Raw genomic sequence first — 27821 nt, 5'->3', positions numbered from 1 at the left:
ACGCGCTCACGAGCGCGGGTGAGAGGGGCCAAACAGTTTGGTGCCGTAAGAGTGACATGTGAGCATGAGAGGCCTGATAGCTTGATGTTATAGGAGTGACATGTGTCCGTTAGAAGACAAATAGCTTGGTGCCGTAGGAGTGACATGTCCATGTGAGAGGGCCAACAGGTTAGTACCATAGGAATGGTGTGCCTGTGAGAGGGTGAGGTGCTAGAGGAGTGACATGTGTGAGAGGGCCAACATCTTGGTGCCAGAGGAGCAATATATACATGTAAAAAAAGGCCAACAACTTGGTATAAAAGGAGCAATATGTTTGTCCAAGGGTGTTGGGTTGAGAAGCTGGCCCAGCAACAGCCTTTGAGTCAAAAATTCAATTTGCTGGAAAAGCTCAGCAGGTCCCGGCAACAGACCCTTCGGTCCAACCCATCCATGCCGACCAGATATCCCAACCCGATCTCATCTGACCTGCCAGCGCCCGGCCCATATCCATCCAAACCCTTCCTATTCATATACCCATCCAAATGCCTCTTAAATGTTACAATGTTCCAGCCTCCACCACTTCCTCTGGCAGCTCATTCCATACACGTACCACCCTCTTTGTGAAAAAGTTGCCCCTTAGGTCACTTTTGGAGAGAAATCAGAGTTAATGTTTTGGGCTGAGTGACCATTCTTCAATTCTGAATGCTAGTCACCAGCGCCTCTCTGACGTTAGTTTTGAAGTAAAGTCATCTAGACTCGAAATGTTAACTTGTTCTCCCTCCATGGATGCTGTCTGACCTGCTGTGATCTCCAGCGTTTGTTGTTTTCCTTTCTATTTTTGCCTCTGGTTTACAGCATCCCTAGTTCTGTCAATTTTAACAGCCTCTGAGTATTTAACTTGCAACTTGATTCAGGCCTAAGATCTGGGGAAGTCAAACCCAGACCCACGAAAAAGCCTGCAAGTGAAGAAGACTCCTCTCTGAGAGTCAAAGTAAAAACTCTACACTGCAACACCCTGACAGATAACTCAAACAAAATCCTATGTGCATTGACCACCTGCCAAAGCGAGGAACTTCTATTATTCTGCAGTTGATAATAATGTAATACAGTTGCCAAAACTCAAACTATAAAGACATCTCATTCCCACCCTTGTGACTGACAATAATTTCCACCAATGATATTTCTACAGAGCTGTCTGTCCTGTTTGTGAATGAATGTATGCAAGTTTGGGTTTAAAGGGACATAATTTAAGTCCTCACTTTCTCATAGTTTAAAATTGTTTAGTAGCAGCTATTAATGTGTTTTGCTCATTGTTAAAGGATAAAATTACTTTTAATTTTTTTTGTTTGTTGATTAATCCTGGTGGGGCTTCCTAACCTAGCTATCAACCAAAGTCAGACAAATTAATCAGCATGATGATTCAGATCCAGTTCTAGAGTCTGGTCTCATTGACAAACATGATTTGGAGATGTTGGTGTTGGACTGGGTTGGATAAAGTTAAAAATCTCACAACACCAGGTTATGCTCCCGCACTTTGACGATGTGCATTTCAAATGACTCTCACTACTCTGTAGATTTCCTAAAAGTATCTGCTCCATTCTACTTTAGCCAAATTAAAATTGGTCTTTTCCAATTAAGAACCTTTATTTATGGTCCATGTTTGTCATTTTCCATAACTACCTAAAATCTTACAGTTATGGTCACTGTCAGCAAAATGCATCCCAATTGGTACTTCTACCTCTTGCTAGCTTTATCTCCTAAAATTCAGTTCAACATTACCTCTTCTGGGACTTTCTACATGTTGGCTAAAATATTCTCCTGGATACATTCTAAGAATTCCACCTCTCTAAACCTATCCCACTTAAGAGTTGAAAAATTGAAATCCCCTGCTATTATCACCTTATTAATGTACACATCTGAGGTGTGCCTTCATATCTGCCCTTCTGTCTCTTCCAAACTGTTTATTTGGGAGCCTATACTACACTCCTAACAATGGGATTGCCCCTTTTTGTTTTTAACTTCTATCATATGACCTCAGTTCAGGATTTTTCTAAGATATCGTCCCCGTTTATTACAAGAATTGACTCCTCGATCAGTGCTGTGACAGAACCTATTTTAGAGCCCCTCGCCCTAACTAAATGACTGGCCTAAAGATTCTATACCCCAGATAGTAATTATAGCCCCATTTATTAAGCAGCATCCTCTAATCATCTGCCTTACACTTTGTATTAAATTAAATGTCTTCTAACCTTATTGTGCTTTCAGTGCCTTAACTTGACCATGAAACACTGCTTTCCAAACTGACTTTGTCTTCTATATTATGGGTCACTCTGTATTGTACCTTCATTTTGTATTCCATTCCCCTGGCAAACTAGTTTCAATCTCCACCAACAGCACCACCATACCCCCACTCCATCCCTGTAAGGATGTTGGTCCGGTCCAGACTTGTACAGGTCTCACCTTCTCTGTGACATCAAATCAGGATGGAAGCAAGTCAACCTTGACCCTGAAGGACTGTCAAAGAAGATTACTGTCTGTCGTTTCAGTGTCCTCCACATGAATTAGATGGCAAGCAAAAGAAGGGACTTAAAGTCAAAACTGAAACAATTACAAGTAGATTGGAGGCAAAATGGTGAACCAATGATGAGTTGTCTATGTTTGAACAGGAGTGAAACTAGTAAAATCCAGAAACTGAGGGTAAAGTAATGCTCTCACAAGTTGAATTGAATTGAATTTATTGTCATGTGTACCGAGGTACAGTGAAAAGCTTTGTCAAAACATAAGAACGTTTTAATATAAGAAACTTTGACGATTCAGGAATTGTACAAAATCAGTTGGAAGGTAGAGGGTGATCAAGTTGAAAATGATCATTAAGTCCACAGGAGCAGCCAAGGCTTGTACCTTGATTCAGCTGAATGACCAGGAACAAACTATAGCTGAAGCTGAAAACCAGTGTAACCGGTCTCCTGTCACTGGCTTAGCAGGAACTGAAGTCTTTTGCTCACAGCAGTTTGGGGGAAGGGCTGAAAATTTAAGAACGTTACTTTAAAATAAAGCAGTAGATCAGAGAAAGAAGCTCATTCTTTAAGATTGAATCACTATTGTCTAGTAGAAATCCAGAAAACTGGTGGTCGAAAGGAGGATTGTGATTGTCTAGGGGTGTCTTGGACTACAGTTTTGATGGTGAGAAGATAAAGGTAAAACTCAAACAAAACATTTGATTTATTTGATGTTTTTATTTATTGTCACATTTTGTTACAAAATAGTGAAAAGTATAGTGATGCCACTCTCTGGCTCCATCTTAAAACACAGAAAAATAAACCAAAACATAGAGTATAAACACAGAGTTTAAAACAAAAATAAATAGTGTTCAACTTTACAGTCGTTGTTCAGTGCTCTGCCATGGGCTAGGTGGCTGAGCATGGGTCCCCTTCCCTGCGCTGTCGCTGAAATGAAAGTCGCCACTCTTTGGCGCTGTCTCACTTCTACCAACACCCTTGCTGGACATCGTCAATGCAGACAAGTTATGTGAGAGGAAGTCGAGTTCGTGGCCAAGTAGAATATAACAGCTGTTGGATCAACATGAGGCAACAGCAGTGAAGATTGATGGCCATCAATACCATACCAAAGGAGAGGAATCGTATACAATGGCTTCAGCTTTACAAAAGCATGCCCAATGAGTGAAATGTGATCAAACTCTCTATTTCAATATATTTCCTGGCTGGATATTTGAAGAAACATGTCTGTTTTAAAGAAATAACCCCTCTATTAACTACTGTCTTTTTTAATAAGGAGATTGTCTAACATCGAAAAACAAGGGATTTCATAAGTAAAGTATGAAAATAGACACAAGGCAGCAAAAAGTTGGATCTTGAAGTTTTTTTAATGAGGAAAATAAAGTTGTCAAGTTTCAGAAGCAAGTTGCATTTAGTTTTGGACACCATACCTCTCAAAGAATACATTAACTGTGACGAGTCTACAAACTGTGGTCAAGCAACCATTGGCCCAAAACTGGACAATCTAAATTGACCCACAGCTGGATATATTGAATCTGATTCATGATGCCATTGGCCAAAGGGCACAGATAACGAGAAGGTCCAGGATGAGGAAGGTTAAAAACACACACCAAGAAGCCATTCTCTTAGTGAAGACTCGCAGCACAACTCATGGCAAAACACTGTGCAGAAACTCAAGAAGAGCCAGCCCAATGTCAGAGAGAAAGGAGATTCCAACTCAAACATGTAGATCATTGCTTTCTCTTTTCTCAGTTGGATAGAGCAAGATAGAGATTATATATTGTGGAAATTTGGAAAATGCTTAGTTCTTCACACTATTAATGATTTGGATGTGAGCTTAAGAGGTATAGTTATTAAGTTTGCAGATGACACCAAAATTGGAGGTGTAGTGGACAGTGAAGAAGGTTACCTCCGATTACAACAGGATCTTGATCAGATGGGCCAGTGGGCTGAGAAGTGGCAGATGGAATTTAATTTAGATAAATGCGAGGTGTTCCATTTTGGGAAAGCGAATCTTAGCAGGACTTGTACGCTTAATGGTAAGGTCCTAGGGAGTGTTGCTGAACAAAGAGACCTTGGAGTGCAGGTTCATAGCGCCTTGAAGTGGAGTCGCAGGTAGATAGGATAATGAGGAAGGCGTTTGGTATATTTTCCTTTATTGGTCACTGCTGCCTCACAGTGCCAGAGATCCGGGTTCAATTCCCACCTCAGGCAACTATCTGTGTGGAGTTTGCACGTTCTCCCGTGTCTGCGAGGGTTTCCTCCAGGTGCTCCAGTTTCCTCCTACAGTCTAAAAATGTGCAGGTTAGGTGAATTGGCCATGCTAAATTGCCTGTAGTGTTAGGCGAAGGGGTAAATGTAGGGGAATGGGTCTGGGTGGGTTGCTCTTCGGGGGGTTGGTGTGGACTTGTTGGGCCGAAGGGCCTGTTTCCACACTGTAGGGAATCTAATCTATTGAGTACAGGAGTTGGGAGGTCATGTTGCGGCTGTAAAGGACATTGTTAGGCCACTTTTGAGATTTTGCATGCAATTCTCGTCTCCTTCCTATTGGAAGGATGTTGTGAAACTTGAAAGAGTTCAGAAAAGACTTACAAGGATGTTGCCAGGGTTGGAGGATTTGAGCTATAAGGAGACGTTCATTAAGCTGGCGCTGTTTTCCCTGGGGCATCGGAGACTGAGGGGTGACCTTTATAGAGGTTTATAAAATCATGAGGGGCATGGATACTGTAAACTTTTCCTGCACCACACTTTTGACTCTGATCTCCAGCATCTGCAGTCCTCATTTTCTCTTAAATAGACAAGGTTTTTATCCCAGGGTGGGCAAATCCAAAACTAGAGAGCATAGCTTTAAGGTGAGAGGGAAAGATTTAAGAGACCTAAGAGGCAACTTTTTCACGCAGAGGGTGGTGTGTGTGTGGAATGGGCTGCCAGAGGAAGTGGTGGAGGCTGGTACAGTGCACATTTAAAAGGCATCTGGATGGGTATATGAATAGGGAGGGTTTGAAGGGATATGGGCCGGGTGCTGGCAGGTGGGACTAGGTTGAGTTGGGACATCTGGTTGGCATGGGTGAGTTGCACCGGAGGGTCTGTTTCCATGCTGTACATCTCTATGACTCTATGACTGTATTTGGGTTCCTGATCTGCAAAATATCCTATTATTCTGGCAAGGACAAAATCTTAAAATTATAGCTGGGCCATTTAGGAGCAAAATTAAAAAAAACACATTTTCACACAAAGGAAAAAAGAGTTAGAGTCACAGAGAAGTACAGCATGGAAATAGAGCCTTTGGTCCAACTCGCCCATGCCAACTAGATATCCTAAATTAATCTCGTCCCATTTTCCAGCCTTTGACCAATATCCCTCTAAACCCTTCCTAATCATGTACCCATCCAGATGCCTTTTGAATGTTGTCATTGTACTGGCCTCCTCCACTTCTTCTGGCAGCACACTGCATGAAAAAGTTGCCCCTTAGAACCCTTTTACATATTTCCCCTCTCACCCTAAACCTATGCCCTTTACTTTTGGCCTACCCTAGCCTGGGAAAAACCACCTTGTCTATTCACCCTATCCATGCCCCTCATGAGTTTATAAACTTCTATGAGGTCACCCCTCAGCTTCCGACATTCCAGAAAACATAACTCCAACCTATTGAGCCTTTCCCTGTGGCTCAAACCCTCCAACCTTGGCAACATCCTTGTAAATCTTTTCTGAACCCGTTCAAGTTTCACAACATCTTTCCTGTAATAGGGAGACCAAAATTGAATGTAGTAGTCGAAAAGTGGCCTAAACAATTTCCTGTTCAGCTTCATCATGGCATCCCAACTCCTATATTCAATGCATTGACCAATAAAGGCAAGTGTACCAAACATTGTCTTCACCACCCTGTGTACTTGTGACTCTACTTTCAAGAAACTATGAACCTATACCCCATTGAATCTTTGTTCGGCAACACTCCCCAGGACCCTACCATTAAGTGTATAAGTCCAGTTCTGATTTACCTTACCAAAATGCAACACCCCACATTTATCTAAATTAAACTCCATCTGCCACTCAGCCCATTAGTCCATCTGATCAAGGTCCCATTGTACCTTCTTCACTTCTACTACACCACCAATTTTGGTATCATCTGCAACTTACCAACCATACCTCCTATATTCACATCCAAATCATTTATATAAATGACAAAAAGCAATGGACCCAGCACCAATCCTGACACACACTCCCCTGAAAGACTGAGGATATTTGGCAATTGGAGCTTTTAAGATGGAAATAGACTTATGTCAGGTAACAGGATCAAGGGATAAGGAGAAACGGTAGGAGAATGTAACTGAAGTGCAAATCATCCGTTATGTAATTTAGTGACAGAACAAGCTCAAAATTATAAGATCAGTGTTTATCTTAAGTAGGGTTGAAAATCTTATATATTCTTCAGATCTACTTTGTCAGAAGTCAGGAATGAAAATAGAATAAATTGGGTAAGTATTGGTAACAGAAGTATGCAACATCCTGTTAGTGAGAAAATGGCTTGTGGATTTATTCAGAAAGGGCATCAATTCTCTGTGGATCAAAGAAGTATAATAGGCTGAATGTTTTCTTTGTGTTATAAAAGTCAATGAATCTGAAGATTGAATTCCTTTTATGTTCTTTTTTCAATTAATATTAGGTTTCATGCTTAAAAGAAGAATCTTAGTGTATGTCCAGGGGTAATATTTAAAAAATATAATTACAGAAACATATAAACACCAAAATTATTATCAGTATTACAAAGAGTACAGAAGAAATAAAACTGCATGCACTCAGTTCTAGGAAGTCCATTTGCACTGTAGATTCTGCATGTGCAAATTGCAAGTTGCAGAATTATTAAAAAGCAGAAGGAATCCATTTGACCCATGTCTGTACCATCTCTTTGAGCATTTTATCTCGTACCTTCCCTTTAATATCTTCTCACTGTATCCTCCAGATTTGTTCCTTTTCAAATAATGGTCCAATTCCCTATTAAATGCCTTGATGGAACTCTCCACGACCACACTGTCAAGCAATGTATTTCAGACCTTAATATTTCACTGCACAAAAAGTTTTTTTTTGTTGAATTACTTTTGATTCTTCTGCCAATTATTTTAACTGTGCCCTCATTCAATCAAAACTAAACAAGACTAAAAGTTGAAAGTTTCACATTGATCTCATCAGAGCTAGGAGACAAGAAACAGACTTGCAGAAAGAGACACAATTTTATGAGAAGTGGGTGCTGATTAGATGGGCCATCATGGACATGGAGATGCAATAAGAACAGTTAACTGTCAATCTTAATTCTGTGACCAGGCAGATTTCTGACTGGGCAGGGTATTAAGGAGAGCACTAAAGTTGCACTAGAGGAGGTCACCTTGGTGGGTTCAACCGTTACGTAATATGGATAGAGCTCAGGAGCAGAAAGGGTCCAATCACTTTAATGAGATTGTAGTACAATCAGCAGGTGATAGAAGAACAGATATGTGAACAGATAATAGAAAAATATAAAATCACCCACCATAACAACTCTGTTGTTTTGACTGCCCCTATATGACTCCTTTAGTGCCAGGGCTTTGATTGTGGTGGCGGGGGTGCGGAGGGGATGCAGTTTGTCAGACGTGTCCAGGAAGGAAGGGATCATACTCGACCTGGTATTGGGGAATGAGCCCAGCCAGGGTGATTGGAGTTTCAGTGGGAAAGCATTTTTCGCAACCGTGATCATAATTCAGTATGTTTTAAGTTCCTTATGGATAAGGATAAGAGTAGTCCTTGGGTGAAAGTACTAAATTGGCGAAGGCTAACTATGACAATATTAAACAGGAACTGTGCAATGTAGATTGAGGGCAGCCGTTTGAGTGTAAATCCACACTCAACCTCACTTTTAATACGTTGTCTGAGCTGCGATGTCACCTTTTGTTATAAAACATTAAGTTATCTCAAGAAGGTGTCTGAAAAGAAGTCCTGTGATTTACATATTAATGAACTGAAACCTGCAACCCATTCAAAAAGATGAAAGACTTAACAACAATCCAGGTTTTTTTCAATATATCATTTCAGTTGCATGACACTGTAATCTTTTGCCATAGATTCTGTGTCTTATGGTCCTGCTCCACAGCTACCTGATGAAGGAACAGCGCTCCAAAAGCGAGTGGTTCCAAATAAACCTGTTGGACTATAATCCGGTGCTGTGTGATTTTTAACTTTGTACAGCCCAGTTCAACACTGACTCCTCCACATTATAGCAGAAAGAGGAAAGTTTAAAGGATATGTGAAAGGCAAGTTTTCTTTACACATAACAAGTAGAACATTACAGCGTAGTACAAGCCCTTCGGCCCTCGATTCTGTGCCGACCTACAAAACTATCTGAAGCCCATCTAACCTGTACTTTACAACATAGAACACAGATGGTTATAAGTGTCTCGAATGCACTGCCAGAGGAGGTGATCAAAGCAAATTCAATAACAATGTTTAAGGGGCCTCTTGACAGACGCATGAATAGGCAGGAAGAGAGGCATATGGACTACATAGGGGCAAAAGGTTTTTAGTTTAGAAAGGCATCATGTGTCGGCACAGTCATGTGTGGGAAAGTGTCTGTTCCCATCCTGTACTGTTCCTTGTTAAACTATGACCAAAGTGTGGGACCAGAGATGATAAGTAAGATGAAAAGAAGTCCCATGACGTACATGAGTACCGTGACCGGGTACTGTCGAGGAATCAATCTCTTCGAGGATTCATTGCCGGGGAACTCCAATCATCTGTACTGTACATATGAAGGCCCATGTGAGTCAATAGTGACAAGCTAAGAATGTTGTATCTTAGCATTTTGAAGATTATCTTATTTCGCAAGTTTGTTGAAAACAAGTTCATACAATTGAACATTGTATGACATATACATTGCCAATTTTTAATTCTGTCAGGAGGTAGCTGTGAGGTTCTAATAGCTGTATCCCCAATGCTAATGAACACAACACCAGGGATTACCCCTCTTCTATTGTGAGAAGTGAGCCCTCATGTTCTCATCCTTTCCCTGGGTTTTGTTTTCTGTTCCCTTGTAATGGGGCAAGAACACATCTGTGAATGATGAGGAATGCTGTAGAGTCATAGAGATGTACAGCAAGGAAACAGACCTTTCGGTCCAACTCGTCCATGTCGACCAGATATCCCAACCCAATCTCGTTCCACCTGCCAGCACCCGGCCCACATCCCTCCAAACTGTTCCTATTCATCTACCCATCCAGATGCCCTTTAAATGCTGCAATTGTACTAGCCTCCGCCACTTCCTCTGGCAGCTCATTCCATACACGTACTACTCTCTCCGTGAAAAATGTTTTCACCTGATGGCTGCAGTGCAAGTCGTTGCCAGGAAAAACAGTCACTGGAATCAGGGTGAGCGGGAGTTCGACTTAAATTCTTGAGGATAGCATGGACAGAAATTGAAGGTGTATTTCAAAGGTGAATGGACACGAGAAATAATATGGTGGAGTAGAGCTGACAAGGCAGCATGGGATGAGATGAACAAAATGCTGTCAGTGAATATGCTACTGCATTCATCTTTCCTTACATAGTGAGGTAATTAAAACATTTCCTGCACTGAGTTCAGGAGTATGGCCACTGCTGCTGACCATCTCAACCACCTCATCCATGTTTTCTTTGTTTAGCACCACCTTTTGTTCTCCCATGATGGAAAAAGAGTCTCTCTCTCTCTCCCCCTCTCTCTCTCTCTCTCTCTCTCTCTCTCTCTCTCTCTCTCTCTCTCTCTCTTCCCCCTCTCCCTCTCTCTCCCCCTCTCTGATTCCTGGCTGCATCAAGCAGTGCATAAAGTGATTGATCCATGTAAGGCACAGCCTTTGAGATTTCTGAATCTATGATGAATTTTTTCACTTGTTCGAACTTTGAGCTTCTCCAGATTCCATCAATGGATTGGCTTTGTAAATATTTTAGTTGAGATTGGATCATGTGAGTCTGCACAGCTCCCAGTGCACCAGGTTCAACACCAGACTCAGAAGTAATGCTATAATGAGGTTACACTGTTCATATTTCACAGATGCACTGATTCCAGGTTTTGCACTAGACATCATATACCCACAACACACTGCTGAATAAACTTTGGAATTATTAGCAAGTTTATTTTGTCCATCTGCTAATCTATGTATGAAATATTATTCAGTTTACTTTCACACATATTTGTACAACATCTGGCAAATTAATTTTTCTGACAGATCTAAGTTTCCTAATCTCTAACATCCTTGAAGAATCTTAACTCTTGCTCTAGTACATCCGACTTTCACAATTTAAAAAAAAACTCCATTTTACTATAATATCCATATTATATTGGTAGCATTTCCTAAAGATGGCAAACAAATATAAAGGAATCAAAACCTCACCAAATTGCAACCTTTCTAAAGTCCTTCCTGTTGAGTCAAATTATGAAACATTCGTCAATGTTTTGCTATGTTAGTTTCACTGTGTGGAGGCACCATACAAATGTCAGTTGTTTGTGAGAATCATAGAATCCTTACGGTGTGGAAGCAGGCCATTTAGTCCACAATGACCCACTGAAGAGCATCCACCTAGTGTACACATCCCTAGACACTGTGGGCAATTGAGCACACCAATCCACTTAACCTGTACATCTTTGGACTGGGGGAAGGAAACCCACACAGAAGAAGTGGAAATGTACAAACTCCACACAGTTACCCAAGGGTGGAATTGAACCTGGGTCCTTAGTATTGTGAGGCAGTAGTGCTAACCACCGTGCCACCCTTTACATAGATGGCAAAGATTCTCTGCTCTACATGTACTCAGTCATTTTTCAGCTATTTTTCATGGAGTTGAGCAGAAATTAGCAAACTTTGACTTTCAATCTTCCTCCTTAATTTAGTACTGACTGTAGATTTATAATTTGCACAAACTTTTAGTTGCATTTTGAGCCAGAAAAGGTGCTTATATTCTTGGTTCAAATCCTGTCTGCTCCAGAAGCATGTAAAAGCATTTCTGAGCAAGCTAATGCAAAAATATTTGCTCAACTTAATGTGTGTGCCTGCACAAATGATAACCTAACCCCCATATATATTTAAAAAGTTGTCTTCCAACTAGAATTCCATCTACCTAAAGTTGGTTCTTAGCTCATTGTCTGCTGATATTTCATCCAGAACCATTTTTCTTGATCGTTATGTCTTGATGGTTTGCCATTGTCTTCCACATGCAGGGTCGGCTGAGGAGGCCAAGCCAACCATGGCTGGATTGAGAATCAAATCCATACTGTTGACATTATTCTGAACTACATATTAGCCATTTAAATTAATCTTCGCCCCATTCTACCTAAAATGCTCAATGTATAATTAAATAGAGTATACAGGACAAAAATAGACCATTTGATTCAACGAATCTATGATGTTGTGTACAAGAGTTGTAATATAAAAGGCAAGATGGGGAGTAAGTGTTTAAATTGCACATTTCATGATCCCAGGATGTCCAAAGATAATTTCAATCCATGAAGTAGTTTTGAAATGTAGTTATTTGCAATGAAGGTAATGCATACAAGGTCCCTTGAACTTCAGAGAAATTGTGACCAGATTGGTGATACTGACTGAGGTTAACACACATCAGGAGAATTCCCCATTTCTTCTTTTAATATAAATGTACAAAAAGGATAAATAAAAGCTATTTGTTTTGGCCAAACTAGACCTTGGAAAGTATACTGAAGCATTTTTTACTGTTTGTTTCTAGAATATGAGCACCATTAGTACATATTCTAATTATCCTTGAAAAGTTGGTTGTAATCTCCTTGACCTGCTGCAATCAATATGATGTACCCTCACCCACCATGCTATTAAGGAGGGAGTTCTAGGTTTTTGATGCACTGACAGTGAAGCAACAGTGATAGTCAAGGTGGTGTATGGCTTGGGGCAGAATGTGTAAATGGCTGTTATCCTTATCTTTCCAGGTAGTAAAGGACATGGGTTTTTGAGGTGCTGTTGAAGGAGCCTTGACGAGGTGTGATATGTATCTTCAAGGTGGTCTACATTTTTACCATTGTATCACAATAGCAAAGGGAATGAATGCTTAACATGGTCAATGGTGCTGACCAAGTGGGTTGATTTTCTTGGGTGATGTTGAAGCTGCACTCACCCAGAAAATTAGAAAGTGTTCTACCTCAGTTCTAACTTGCATCTTCTAGATAGTGAACTGGTTTTGAGGAGAAAGAAGTTGAGTTACTCAACACAGAATTCCCAGCCAGCCTCCAACCTGCTCATGTGGCTACAGTATTTACATGGCTGATACACTTCGGTTTCTGGTGTGAAGATGCTGTCATTTTAAAATGTTATTTTGTCCTAGTTTATTTTTTAAGGGAAGTTGTAAGGCAGAGGCATCAAGTATTCTACCAGAACCACGAGAATATACAGCTTGAGAGGCCTTGGGACTTTTTTTTAACACACCAGGATGGCAATAGCTAGATCTCTCCGATCCAGATTTCTGTGTTTTGGTTCTTTCTGTAGCATAAGCCTTTGGGGTCTCAAAAGAGTTGGATGCTTCAATGAATTGTCTCCTAGCTGCTACTTTTTCTGAATTTTCTCTTTTTTTTTCCCCCCTCCTGGATTGGAGAACTGCATGTGAGAATCTGTGCCTCAATTTGCCTTTTTGTCAAAGACTATATTTATGGGATGTTACTATATTGGAACAGTTAATTAGTAATGGTTACTGTATCTATTATTCAGTTAAGATTTTGAACAGTTAAGTTATTCTAAAATTCCTCTTTCTTTTGTTGTATTTTAACTATATTCTTTAAATAAATTGTGTTTTGCTCAACATCAAGTAGTTTGACCAGTCTCATTGCTTCTATAACATGACACTTCACATCTACTTTTAAAATAAGAAAACTTTTGGGTATAGGCTATCTACTTAATATTTTGAGGGGGTCTGGTCTAGTCCATGACACTGGTCAATGGTAGTCCCTCAGGATGTGATTCTGAGGGATTCAGTAATGGTATTGACTTGCAATTTTAAGGGAAATGGTTATATTTTGTTGTTAGAATGGTCATTGCTAGCACTTGTGAGATGTTTATTGCTCAATATGTGCTGCTTGATCGCACTGTTGATCACACCTTTCATCATTTTGCTGATGATCTAGAGTTGACTGATCGGATGGCAATTGACTGGCTTAGATTTGACCTATATTTTGTGAACAGGACAAACCTGGCAATTATCTCATTTATTGGTAATGCCGGTTTATAGTTGTACTGTAACAACTTGGCTAGGGATGCGGCTAGTTCTGGAGTACAAGTCTTCAGTATTATTGCCCGGATGTGTCAAGGCCCATTCACTTTTCTGTTATTCAGTGTCATCAACCATTTCTTGCTATTATACAGAATTAATTGAAAGGTATTTGTGAAGCTATGGACCTCAGGAGGAGGACAAGATCCGTTCAGCACTCCTGACTGAAGATGGCTGAGGTTTTCACAGCCTGTTATTTTGGCTTCCCCATCATTGAGGATGTGGATATTTGTAGAAATTTCGCAATTTGTTGTTTTTATTTTCAGATCAATGAATGTGATAGGAATGCAAAGCCTTCAAACTAATCCATTGTTTATGGGATTGCTTTGTTCTATCTATGGCATGCTGTTTCTGCTGCTTGGCGTGGATAAAACCCTGTGTTGTGGTATCACCAGACTGACTTCATTTTTAGAATAAAAAGGCTGGGAAAACTCTATAGGCAGTATTTGTGGAGAGAAACTATTAATGTTTCGGGTCAATGTCCTGTCATTGGAAGTTCAGAACCTGATGAAAAATCACTGACCTGAAATGTTGATTCTGTCTCCCTGTGTAGGTGCTCCACCAACAGCTTACAAATCAATTATAACCATCAGTATCCTGCTCCTTTCAACTTTAATCAATACTCATAATCATTGTTCTCTTGATTGTACTTAAGTTACCCATAACTGAGGAGTACAATCCCATACATGTGGATAATTAACCCCTGCCTGTGGTTACTTTGGAAGACTCGGCCTTTTCCCTAAACAGAGGCTTCTTTTAGTTCGAAAATTACACCTGCAGCAGTGAATGTCATAAACACCTCCTGTTCTTTATTGTACTTTCTTACATCTTGCAACAAGCCCATAATAGTCCATTAACATATGGAGGTGTTTTAATGGTTTAAATTGTGGTTCATCAGCATCTCCAGATTGCCGGCTGAAGTTTGCTCCAGTCAAACAGTTTTTCGGCTGAGCATTTCCAAGGAGTGTGGCGCATACCCAAACATACAGACCATGTGACTCAACAACTTCTCAGCACTATTTACAGTTCCACAATTTAGACACAGGATTTCAATGGTCACGGCAAATCGTTTAAAACTTGGACGTGAATAGACAGCAATCATTTGTGTGTTCTGATTATCTCTGCCATCTCTTTACTGGTATACTTACCTCATTCTGTCTGTGTTTCTTCTCAAGGTTTTGTTTAAAATGTCCAAAATCCTGTGAATGCTGGGAAGCATGTCTTAGTCAATTTCTAACAGCTGTCAATTTGAGGTTTAAATATTGGCTGTCTTTTAAGGTGAATGTATTATTTTCTGTTTGTGACAAAACCTGGTATGAATTGCTTTAGTCCTGAATAGCAGTCACTCAGGCAAATTGGACACTGTTGTTTTAAATGGCATTTTACACATTTTGGAATCACATGTGGAAATGTGGCACACTTTTCCCAGATAGGTTAATACAATTTTGATCCATTTATTTACATGAAGTTACGGTTGTGAAGAGAAACTTGAAAAGTCAGGGCTTTCACACTCAAACTGAGAATCAAAGGATGATCTGATTGTCATCTTCAAAATTTTATATAGGGATTTGAGATGGTTTCAGCTGTTCTTTTAGACAGTAATGAAAAGGAACAAGTTTAAGCTAATTAGTAAAGTAATTAAAGGAATGATAGAAAATATTTCTTTAAATAGTGGGTAATTAGAGGTTGGAATTCTCTTCTATAAATCATTCTTGAAATCAAATCCACTTTTTTTTTAAAGCAAGGAATTAAATTGTTGTTTGAAAGAAGAGGAATGTTAAAGGGCATGGGAAGCTGTACTTGGATGAGATACAGTGGTTCCCCTGGAGATAAACATTAGTACAGATTCAATTATGTGCTGCAACATTCTGTAATTCTAGGGAAAGTTCAGAAGAAACTCACAGGCTGCAGTAAACAAATGAGGACCACAGCTGAAGTTCTTGTTGGAAGGGGTATCCTGTCTTGTTTTCAGCAAAATCTTCCAGGCACAGGTCATCCTCAGCAGTCATGTACACCATCGAAACCCGACCAAACAGTCCCTAAGATTAGCATGGTCACCTTCGTTTCAAACAATGAACTACAATAACAACACTAAATGAGTGCTCTGTTGGTTAATCTGGCTGTCACAACTCAACCTTTTAACGTTTCCGTAGAAATTATTTTAATTCATAGATTTATTTTTTTAATAAAGCAAGGTGACTGGTAGTTAAGTTACTGATGAGCTAATGTTAATTATATCATCCTGTAGATCGCTAATAAATGTCCAGCAACTGATAAATACCTTATGTCCTCTGAATGAGAAAATCTTGAACGCATTATGAAAAGATGAATATGACAGTAAGACTTTTGATGCAAGCTCCTGTGCGGGGTCAGATTTTTAATTAAAACTGCAACAACGGAAACTGGACCTCAGGTCTTGTCATAGTCATACAGCACAGAAACAGATTCTCGGTCCAACTCACCCACGCTGACCAGTTATCCTGAAGTGAACTAGTCTCATTTACCAGCGTTTGGCCATAATCCCTCTGAATCCTTCCAATTGATGTACCCATCTAAATGCCTTTTAGATTAGATTAGATTCCCTAAAATGTGGAAACAGGCCCTTCGGCCCAACCAGTCCACACCGAAGAGTAAACCACCCAGACCTATTTCCTTCTGACTCATGCACCTAACACTATGGGCAATTTAGCATGGCCAATTCACCTGCCCTGCACATCTTTGGACTGTGGGAGGAATCTGGAGCACACGGAGGAAACCCATGCAGACATTGGGAGAATGTGCAAACTCCACACAGTCACCCGAGGCTGGAATCGAACCTGAGACCCTAATGCTGTGAGGTAGCAGTGCTAACTACTAAATGTAATTTTTGTACCCATCTCCAACACTTCCTCTGGGAGCTCATTCCAAACAAACAGCACCCTCTGTGTGAAAAAGTTGCTCCTCAGGGCCCTTTTAAATCTTTCCCTTCTCACACTAAACCTCTGCTCTCTAGTTTTGGACTCACCTCTCCTGAGTAAAACAAAACAAAACTTGTCTATTCACCCTATCAATGCCCCTCATGATTTTATAAACCTCTGAAATGTCACCCTTCAGTCTCCAATGCTCCAGGGGAAAAAAGTTCCATCCTGTTCAATCTATAGCTCAAACTCTTCAGTCCCAGCACATCTCACCAGGCAGCCAAAAGCAGCATGCCTGTTTCACACCGATGAAACCATTAGAGCTGCAGCCTAGACAGTTGTCTTGGGAAAGTTCTGGGAAAACCAATACACTGTGTTCCATCCACCAGGTCACACATTCGGCTCCTTTGTGCTATGCACTTCAAGGGTTTAAATTGCCTCATTGGCAGCAATTATGTCAAGAAGGACAGCATTAGGCTTATGTAACTCAAACTGATGAATTATACCCTGTAGTTCATAGTGCATCTTCATTTTCCACCACATTTGAAACAAGTACATCAATTTTTAATTTGTAATGATTGGATTGAAGGCCAGGTGGATCTCAATGAATATGAGATCCCTGACCCAATCAGGGAGCCCTAGCTGACAGTTATAAAAGGAGTCTCAGAGTCTCTTTACTCTAGGGACCGACTCTAGGCTCGTTGGTCAGAGTTTGTGTACTGTGCACGTGTAAAAACGAGATAACTTGGTGACATGATACTGGCGTCTGTGCAGTTATTTCAAGTTATACCAGGCATTGGTGAGGCCACATCTCCAATATTGTGTGCCTCTGTACCTTATTTAAGGAAGTATGTAAATGTGTTGAAGTTTGTTCAGAGAAAGTTCATTAGATTATTTTTTTCCGAAGGTTGTACGATTTTGGAACTCTCTGCTTCAGAAGGCAGTAGAAACAGGATGATTGAATATTTTTAAGACCGAAGTAGATATATTTCATTATGTAGAGGAATTAATGGTGACTGAGGGTAAATGGGAATGTAGAATTCAAAACACAAATATATCAAACATGAAATTATTAAAAAGCAGAGCAAGCTTAAGGGGTGAATGGTTTCTGCTGCTCGTGTTTTCTAGGTTTGTACGTAACCATAATTTTGTGCAAGTATAGGGCTAGACTCTTCAAATAAATCTGTTTACTTAATGCCATGAAAATGTCAACATAATAGGACATTTGTATTATCCACTTAACACATAAATGTCAGCATTTCAGTCAAATTATAAACAGGAAATGAGCACTGTCCTGCATTTTAGTCTAACATAAGCATCATTGGCCACAACAATGGTTTTCTTATAAAACATTTTAAAAGTGATCGTGTACTGGGAGGAAGCTTATGAATTGAAAAAACCCGTATTCAAGTGTTGTTTCCTCCATTCAGTGGACGCAAGGTTTTTTTAATAATCCACTGGTACAGCTGAAAACCCATTTTTCCAAATGTCAATGAATAGAGTCTTGATGGATCCAATTTCTCTTCGTAAATCAGTCCTGCCATCCCAAAAATAAATCTTCGTTACACTCCCTCAATAGCCTGAACATCCTTCCTCAAATGAGGAGATCAAAACTGCTCACAGTATTCCTGGTATGGTATCACCAAGGCACTGTACAATTCCTGATGAAGGGCTTTTGCCCAAAAGGTCGATTTTCCTGCTCCTCAGATGCTGCCTAGCCTGTGCTTTTTCAGCACCACTCTAATCTTGACTGTACAATTGCAGTAAGATATCCCTGCTCCTGTACCCAAATCCTTTCACTCTGAAAGACAACATACTAATTGCCTTCTTCACTGCCTGGTGCACCTGTTTGCTTATTTTCAGTAATTGATATATGAGGACACCCAGGTCTCATTGCACCTCCCCCATTCCCAATCTATCACATTCAGAAAATAATCTTCCCTCCTTTTGCTCCCAAATGCATAGCCTTACATTTCTCCACATTGCAATTCACCTGTCATGCATTTGCCCACTCACTCCCAGGGAAATCTGGAGTACAGCCATTAGATCTAAACTGTTCATTTTAATGCTGGAGCAAAGTGGCCTTACTCACTCGCCTCTCCAGATCAGTTATGGGTCTCCCCAAATAGATTCTGTCAAACCTAAATTACATACATCCAAAGTGGGTTAGGGTCAATTTTCACATTTTTACTGATTTAATCAAACTCTCTCCTGCTCATCAGGGTGGATTAATGACTGCACCCACTGACATCCTACGCCATATCCCTCCCAACTCCCCCTCCGTCCCTGTTCAGTCTCCCTTTTCATTTTGGATTCCACTTTATGTCGTGTGAATGAACTGTTCTTAGTGATGTACAGAAGTTGTTTGCTAATTCAGAACATCTGAAATTGATAATTCACCTCTAATTGGTTATTATTGGATAAAAACAGGTAAACGTTGTAACTCTCTAATGGTCTACTTTTAGTGAAAATTTGCTCTAACTGGCAAAAATCTGTTCAGAATGCATGATTACCAGAGAGGGAATACTTTATCTCAGGGAGCTAATGAGGCAGAGTCTATAACATAATTTAAAACAAACTTGGATAAGTGACAGATGAGGAACTATAGTGAAAGAATATGGGGACTGGGTAGAGAAATGGAGTGCTTCCATTGGAGAACCAGGAGTGGCACAGGCAGAATAGGCCAAATGGCCTCCATCCATGCTTCTATGATTCTGCTTTTGAAAAATGAATACAGAGCTCTTCACACATCAGCTATGCCTTATTTGCAGTCCTGAATTCACAATACATTGCTGAGATGTTTATGATATTGGAATATTAGGAGATATAACTGAGATGCAATGTGATAAGAACATACATCATTCATAAATCTTTTGTAAAATTAAAAGACATTAAAACTTGTGAAAAGGAAATTTTTTCCAAATGAATGTATGTCGAGATTGAAAGGAAAGGGTAGAAAGAGATTTACTGTGATTTACTGGGTCTTTTGCCAGTGATATATCAGATTGGATCAGAAATGAATTTATTGCATTAATTAGTTTGAACAGCAGGGGGCACCAAATACTATCAAGCGAGAGAACATGAGTTTGCTGCTTCCATTTCCCTCAGAGACAAAAAAATCCTGCAGATGCTGGAATCCAAAGTAGACTGGCAGGAGGCTGGAAGAGCACAGCAAGCTAGGCAGCACCAGGAGGTGGAGAAGTCGACGTTTTGGGTGTAACCCTTCTTCAGGACGAGGGGTGAATATAAGGAGAGCTGCAGGTAAAAGGGGAGGTGGGGACAGGGAGATGAAGTGGGTATAGGTGAAGACACCTAGAGGGTACGACCTGGTTGGTCAGTGAGTGGAATAGAACCGGTTGGTGGCAGGGAGGAGTGTAAGGGTGGAGGAGGGGCAGGGAAAGGAATCAGGGTGAGGGGGCGATGAGAAGGGAGGTTATTTGAAATTGGAAAACTTATGTTGAGTCCTCTGGGCTGTAGGCAGAAGATGAGGTGGAAGACGAGGTGTTGTTCCTCCAATTTGTGGTTTGGTTTGTTCTGGCACTGGAGGAGGCCATGGATGGTCATGTCGCAAAGGGAATTAAAATGGGCGGTGACTGGGAGGTCAAGTCAGCCCCTATGGACCTGGCTGACATGCTCAGCGAAACATTCCCTATGTTTACATTTGGTCTCCCTGCTGTAGAGAGGACCACATTGGGAGCACCTGATGCAGTAAACTAGGTTGGAAGAGAGGCAGGTGAACCTGTCTCTCACCTGGAAGGACTGTTTGGGGCCCTGGGTGGAGGTGAGGGGGGGCTGGGGTACTGGCATGTTTTGCATCTTTTCCAGTTGCAGGGGAAGGTAACTGGGGGTTCAGGGGGTTGGTGGGGAGAGTGGCGTGAACCAAGGATTGGCGAAGGGAACGGTCCTTGTGGAAGGCAGAGAGGGGTTTGAAGGGGAAGATGTTCTTGGTTGTGGGGTCTAGTTGGAGTCGGCAGAAGTGCTTAAGGATGATGCATTGGATGTGGAGACTGGTGGGGTGGTAGGTGAGGAGAAGGGGTACTCTGTCTTTATTTCGTTTGGAGGGGGCATCTTTAGAGCAGTGGAACGGGGAATGGAGGTAGTGCAATGGAGGCCTGTCTGGATGATAGAGGGAGGATATGCACATTGTTCGAAATAGGTGGACATCTGGGATGCTTGGGAGTGGAATGTCTCCTCGTTCGAGCAGATGCGGCGGAGGCAGAGGAACTGGGAGAATGGGAATTGGGAGTTCTTGCAGGATACTGGGTGGGAGGAGATGTAGTCCAGGTAGCTATGGGAGTCTGTGGGTTTGTAGTAAACATCCGTCTGGAGACTGTCACTGAAGATGGAAATGGAGAGGTCAAGAAAGGGGCAGAGGTGTCTGATGTGGACCAAGTGAATTGAGGGTGGGGTAGAAGTTGTGGGTGGTCAATGAACTGCTCCAGTTCAGCCTGGGTGCAGTCATCAATGTAACGATGGAAGTGTTGGGGTGCAGTGCCTGTGTAGGGACTGAAGAGGGACTGTTTGACATAGCCGATAAAGAAGCAGGTGTAGCTGGGGCCCAACCAGGTGCCCATGGCCACTCTCTGGATTTGGAGGAAATGGGAGGAGTTAAAAGAAAAGTTATTAAGGGTGAGGACTAGTTCAGCGAGGCGTAGGAGGGAGACTGGATGGGTCTGTTGAAGAGGAAGCAGCAGAGGGCCTGCAGGCCATCCTTGTGGGGTATGGACATGTATAAGGACTGCACATCCATAGTGAAGATAAAGCGCTGGGGGCTGAGGAACTGCAAATTACTGAAGAGACGGAGGACATATTTGGTGTCACGGATGTAGGTGGGGAGTGTCTGAACCAAGAGGATGAGGATGGAGTCGAGATAGCTCATCTCGTACTCGGTGGTGGGGCGGGGGAGAGCAGGAATATGCAGAGGCGATGGGTCGGCAAGGGTAGGGTAGTTGGGTTTGTGGATCTTGGGGAGCAGGTGGAACTGAACTGGGGGACGATGAGATTGGAGGCAGTGGAGGGGGGATCATCGGAGGCAATGAGTCCCCAGGTACCTCCCCCTGCAACCAGAAAAAATGCAAAATCTGCTGGTACACCATCCCCTCACCTCCATCTAGAGCCCAAACAGTCCTTCCAGATGAGACAGAGATTCACCTGCCTCTCCTCCAACTTAGTTTACTGTATCAGATGCTCCTGATGTGGTCTTCTCTACATTGGGGCGACCAAATGTAAACGTAGGGCATGGTTCACCGAGCATCTCAGCTGGGCCCGCAGGGGCCAACCGAACTCCCAGTCACCGCCCATTTTAGTTTCCCTTCCCACTCCCTTTCCGACATGACCATCCTTGGTCTCCTCCATTGCCGCAATAAACCAAACTGCAAATTGGAGGAACGACACCTCATCTTCCGCCTGGGCAGCCTACAGCCCGGAGGACTCAACATTAAGTTCTCCAATTTCAAATAACCTTCTCCCATTGACCAACCAGGTCAAACCCTCTACCTGTCTTCAGCTATCCCCACTTCACCATCCTGCCCCCACCACCCTCTTTATCTGCAGCTGTCCCTACACCCACCCCAGTCCTAAAGAAGGGTTCCACCTGAAACTCCATCTCCTGATGCTGCCTGGCTTGCTGTGTTCTTCCAGGTTCCATTTCCCTGTTCTTCTCTGTTGTTGGTTTCATTGTTGTGATTGTGGAAAAACTGTCACTTTGACTTGCTCAAATCCTCCACTATACTGAAATAATGTAAATTCCTTGAATGGTTGGTGTCAGAATTGATCCCAAGAAATGTATACAATGGCATATTCGCACCATCAGTAAGAAGACCATCAACTGATGTCCAGTTCTGTTTCATTGCCCATCCTTGTATCTGTTTTAGCTATTTATGAAATTGTCATCAATGTATTGGTCACCTGTGTTTCCACTGCACTCCTGACTGACCTTGCACGTTCTACTCTCTGTAAGCCCAAGCTTATCTAAAACTCTGCTGCCTCTGGTCATCTTTGCAGCCAGTCCCAATGACACATCACTCCTTGTGCTCACTGGTTGACATTAGCCACCAGAAAGCAGTGCTTTGGTTTAAAAATTCCTATCCTTGTTCTCAAATTCCTACTGGCCTCAATCTACCCTCATTCTATAATCTCATCCCATAACCCTATGAGATAGCTATGCTCCTCTAATTCTGATTTTTTGAGCAGCTCTGATTGTAATTGTTTCACTGTTGTGACTTAGTTGCCAAGATCCTGTTCTCTGGAATAGCATCTACCTTTCTTTCCCTTTTTAAAACACTTATTTTTTTGACCAAACCTTTCCACCATCTGCCAAATACCACTTTGTGACTTGCTGTTCAGTTTTCCTTCATAAAGCACCTTTGAAGAATCTTGAAGTGTTTTATTACATTAAAGGTGTTACATAAATACAAGTTGTGAAAATTGTTAATTAAGTAATGAAAAGAAACTGAATGTGTTTGCACAGGTCTGTAAAATATTCTGAGAATGCCATGTTCAAATAAAGACTCTGTAATTGAATAGGTGGAAAGGAAACTTCTGTGTTTATGGGGAGTTACATCTCGATAAAATAATAGCCAGCTTTGAGACCATTAAGCACCCAGATGGAATGAGACTGTGGTTAACATTAACTTGGCAATAAGCTGTGTGTGTGTGTGTGCGCGTGCGTGAGAGAGAGAGAGTCGGTGTGGACTTGTTGGGCCGAAGGGCCTGTTTTCACACTGTAAAATCTAATCTAATCTAATAACAGCATAACTCCTAACCGTAATGAAAGCAGAGTGTCAGTGATTATTTATCTCTGATGTATCTGGTCTGTCTCATCATTGTCTACATTGATGAATAACCCGCAAATTGTTACTTTAAGTAAATACCTGTTTCCTTAAAAGCACTTTTAAAACACTGTTTATACACAGCACTTCCCTATTATGGATATTGTATAGTGCTATAATTTAAATGGGTGTTGATCGTTCCTAATTCACTTGAAAAATGTCCTTCAGTCAAAATAGTATGAGAACTGCTACAGTAGTAAAGCAGCCCACATGAATGAACACATTAAAACCTGTGGGTGGTGTTTTGTTGCTGGCATATTGTTCTTAAGGACAGGACCAGAAGTGTGCACCTCTTCCACTCTATCGATTTTCCTTGTTTCTCACACAATTACAATTACAACTTAAAATACAGCTGGCATTCTCATGAAACAGGCCTAAATCGGCTGCGGGCATAGGTTTCCTGTCATCACACTCACCATCAGCTGACAATGCTGTAGCCACAGGGGTGGTTATGCCAGAGCTCATGTGGTTAAACAGGGAGATTCTGCATCACCATCCAAACTGTCCTGCCCAACTCCACAGCCACTAGCAGAAAAATGATCGTGAACCCAAACATGTTTCTTTCAAATTTACATTTCACTTAATAAATTACTTTCTGTTAGTTTCACTTTCTTCAAAGGTGTGTCATGATTTGTTGGGATGAGCTTAGTCAGAGATCAAAATGCAGTCACACACCTCATGGCTGGCATTTTTTGATGGTTACTGGAGAGTTCTGGATATTTCTCTATTGTGGAAAAATAATTGTTTTTGTGCATCCTGTTTTGAATGTTCACACTCGCCATTCTTGCCTCTGTGTGGGTCCAGACTGAATGAACTGTTCTTTCCTTCTGTGCATTGTAGTGGAGGTTATCAAAGAGGGAGGTTATCAGCAGAGAGGGAGTAGGGTGAATTCAAAGCCTTATAAAGCCACTTAACACTTTGAGATGGACCAACATTTAGACAGCACTGCCAATGTCTTATAGTTACGATGTGGAGATGCCGGTGTTGGACTGGGATGTACAAAGTTTAAAAATCACACAACACCAGGTTATAGTCCAACAGATTTATTTGGAAGCACTAGCTTTCGGAGCACTGACAACCACCTGATGAGGGAGCTGCGGTCTGAAAGCTAGTGCTTCCAAATAAACCTGTTGGACTATAACCTGGTGTCATGTGATTTTTAACAATGTCCTATAGACCCCTCATTTTCTTAATTTGTTGCCAACATCCTTCACCTCACCTGCGTGACTAAGCCCTTCCTATTCCTACTTCATTCCTTTGTGTCCTAACCCTCCCATCTGTCCTTTCCGTGAATCCTTTCAACTCCTCCATACCCTCAAACACCCCTTCCCACTCACTCACTCTTGGTTAACCCTGGCCCTCCCTCAATACTTCTGCTCCCCTTGCTCTGTGACAAAGGAAACCGCTGATGTCAAAGATAATTGTGCCAAGATGATTTGGTGCCACTGCCGTTAAATTAACATGTCCCAGATTTTTGTGCACCCCTGATTGCATCTTGAAAGCCGAACTATATTAAAAACAAGGTGACTGAGAGCCAGCTCACAGAGGGGAAGCTATTGAGTAAATATCTGCATTTACCATCAAAAGGCTTTCCCATTTGACTGATTTCTGTTTCCTAGTTCGGTATAATCTTTGCTGAACTCTGGGGTTTGTTAGGGTTCCTTGTTGAGCATGTTAATTTGTAAATATAGCTGTATGTTCTCCTCCGTCAGGGGTTTTGAGTTCACTTGTTCCTGTGCTGTTAATAATTGACGAGCAGATTGCAAGGACTCAAATAGCAGGATGTTCCATTTAAGGCCAGGGCCTCAATGTCAGGCTGTTTTTTTTTCATTCTGAGGGGAGCAGTCACAGGCTCTGATTTTGCCCTGATTTAATTGGAGGGTAAGTTTGATTGCCAATTGGTGATAGAAGGCACAGGAAGGAGACGAGTGTAGGTCCAATTTAAAGGCCTGATAGCAACCTTACTGTGACAGCTGCCTAGTAACGTAATAGAAGGCAGCAGTCAATAGGGGAAGAGACAAAGGCCAGACACCTGAGGCAGATAATGGAGACTGTTCACAAAAGGTAAAGCACATTGTTCAATTAATGGACCTGATGGTGTACACAGCCTGCAGTTCTGTCAGGAAGGATCTGGAAGGGGACCAATGCTGGGGAAGGTTTAATTATCTTCTGACAAGGTGAGACTATCACAACATCCAGGGCACAGTTCTATAGCCACCAGCAGACAAAGCATTAAGCATCCCAAAAGTGCCTGGTGCTCCTGAACATGGGAGAGCTATATACCCTGAGGAATCACTGACTTGTCAGCGAGGCTCTCAATGTTTTTGTAGTATTGAGTATCTGGCAACATTGATGAACGAAGCATCTTTTTAAAATCGCCTTCTGGAGGGCAGTGTTACCTTAGCCTATTCACTGTCCTTGCGTGAAGATGGCCCACAATGTGAAGGAGAGAATTAGTCAAGAAAAGTGCCTCGGTTTACCATCTTTCCTGCAATAGAGGACTCAACATTTGACTCTTGAAGAGGTGGGTGATGAAGAGATGGGACTATCCTGTCGGAGAAGGTAATGAGAAGGTATTGAATTCAATACGTGAAGAGGATAGAGTGCACTCTTCCCAGTGTGACAGTATGCTGAATGCTGAAGTGGGCTCCAATATTGATAAGTAATGATATGCAACAGCATTTTGAAGTCCCATAAGTTTTAAAAAACGTTAGTCACAATGGGAATATGGCCACTTAATAACACAATTGATAAGAGAGAACAGCCAGAAAAATCAAATGATGACCTTGCTCCAGTATTTAACAGGGAAACAGGAGTGGGAACGTGGCATCAGAAAGTGAGCTTCAAAATAAGATTACAAGTTAAAAGGGATGAGCTATTAAATGAACTGATCAAACCTAAAAATAAAACATCCATGGTCGCAACAGATTATATCTGAACATTTAAAAAGAATCTAGGGGAGAAGTGGCAGAGGTATTGCCACTTTTTCAATCTTAATTGGGGGTAAAAGCTTTATTGCTAGAAGCCTGGTAGACAGCTAGCATTATAATAACACCATGAGTTAATTAAGGAGAAAGGCAGAGTTATATGGATAAGGTGGGAGCATGGCACTGAGTGAAATGCTCATTCAGAGAGCTAGTGTACACACAATAAGCCAAATGGACTCCATCTTTCCTGTAACTATTCTGTGATTATTAAAGCAGAGAATCAACAGGTTCAGGACACAATGAACTAATCGGCTTAACATCAGGAGTTAGTAAAATCTGAATTCCTTCTAAATCCTAGCAGAAGACCATATAGAGAACATAAATATTGCAATCAATAAACAACATGAATTTCAATAGGAAAAATCTACACTGACCAACTTCTTTGAACTATTTGACGAGGTAATTGAGAGAGCAGAATTGGGTAATGTAATAGAGGTAGATGTAATTTATCTAGATTTTCAAAAAGCCTTTGATAAAATAATATAGAATGAATAAGGTCAGAGAATACAGAGTCTGGGGGCAAATGGCAGAATGGATTGTAACCTGGCTTCACTACACAAACCAGAGAGTGAGTTAACTGTTCAACGAGGCAGAAAGTGGGAAGTGATGTTCCACATAGATCAGTGTTGAAACCACTACTCATTATTTATATTAATCATTTGGATTTTTCAATCAAAAACACACTTTCTACATTTGCAGATGATACCAAAGAGTGGGAGGAGTGATAGTCGATTTTGAGTGGGATTACAATAAATTATGCAAGGATGTTAATAAATTTGCAAATGGGTATATAATTGGCCAAATAATTTGAACATAGGTAAATGTCAGGTATTACATTCTGGCAAGAAAAAAACATAAGGGGATTACATATTACTTAGATAATGCCAATTTAAGTTGGGTACATAAACAATGTGATTTGGAATATGAATAAATAAATCACTTAAAGTAACAGCCCGAGTTAAGAAAATTATCAAAAGAAGCGTTAAAGTTTAAAATGCTGGTAAGGCTGCAGCTAGATTATTTTGGCCAGTTCAAGGCATCACTTTCTAGAAAGAATATTAAGACCTCAGAGAGTGTGCAGAAGAGATTTACCATATTTTCTTGAGTACCAGTTAATGGTGTATAATCTGACCCTTGGCATTTATACAAAGTATCCAACTTCTTTTAACTATTTGCCCAAGTTGCTGAAGTCAGGCTTGCTCTGATGAAAACCTACTCACTGGAAGGCAGCTGCTTCAAATTCTTGTGTCTGTCTGGAATAATAAAAATAACTTTTGGCTCCTTTTGCGCTTGTTTTGGGCAGCATTAGCAGAAAGAGTCTGAGCTGACCAC

The 27821-nt window shown here is 41.2% G+C and overlaps 1 protein-coding gene across 2 annotated transcripts in view; it reads left to right on the top strand.

Moving 5' to 3' along the window:
• The first annotated feature begins 66 nt into the window (after window positions 1-66).
• ppp1r3b (protein phosphatase 1, regulatory subunit 3B) overlaps window positions 67-27821 on the top strand; it is a 112655-nt gene continuing 84900 nt past the window's right edge. Inside the window, exon 1 of one of the 2 annotated variants that reach the window (XM_087994894.1) lies at window positions 67-168. Coding sequence is in view for 1 of the 2 variants with exons in the window: in XM_087994871.1 (XP_087850997.1) it covers window positions 26042-26064 (23 nt within the window). In the remaining variant the exon portion in view is untranslated. Of the gene's footprint in view, window positions 169-26026; window positions 26065-27821 lie in introns of those variants that run through there. The other variant, XM_087994871.1, reaches the window with a different exon arrangement.

The sequence above is a fragment of the Chiloscyllium plagiosum genome, unplaced genomic scaffold (genome assembly GCF_037043375.1).
Source record: "Chiloscyllium plagiosum isolate Xiang-an unplaced genomic scaffold, Cpla_swu_hap1 HiC_scaffold_2, whole genome shotgun sequence".
NCBI classification, from domain to species: domain Eukaryota; kingdom Metazoa; phylum Chordata; class Chondrichthyes; order Orectolobiformes; family Hemiscylliidae; genus Chiloscyllium; species Chiloscyllium plagiosum.
The sequence above is the reverse complement of the archived record's forward strand: the minus strand, read 5'-3'. Positions and strand labels throughout refer to the sequence as shown.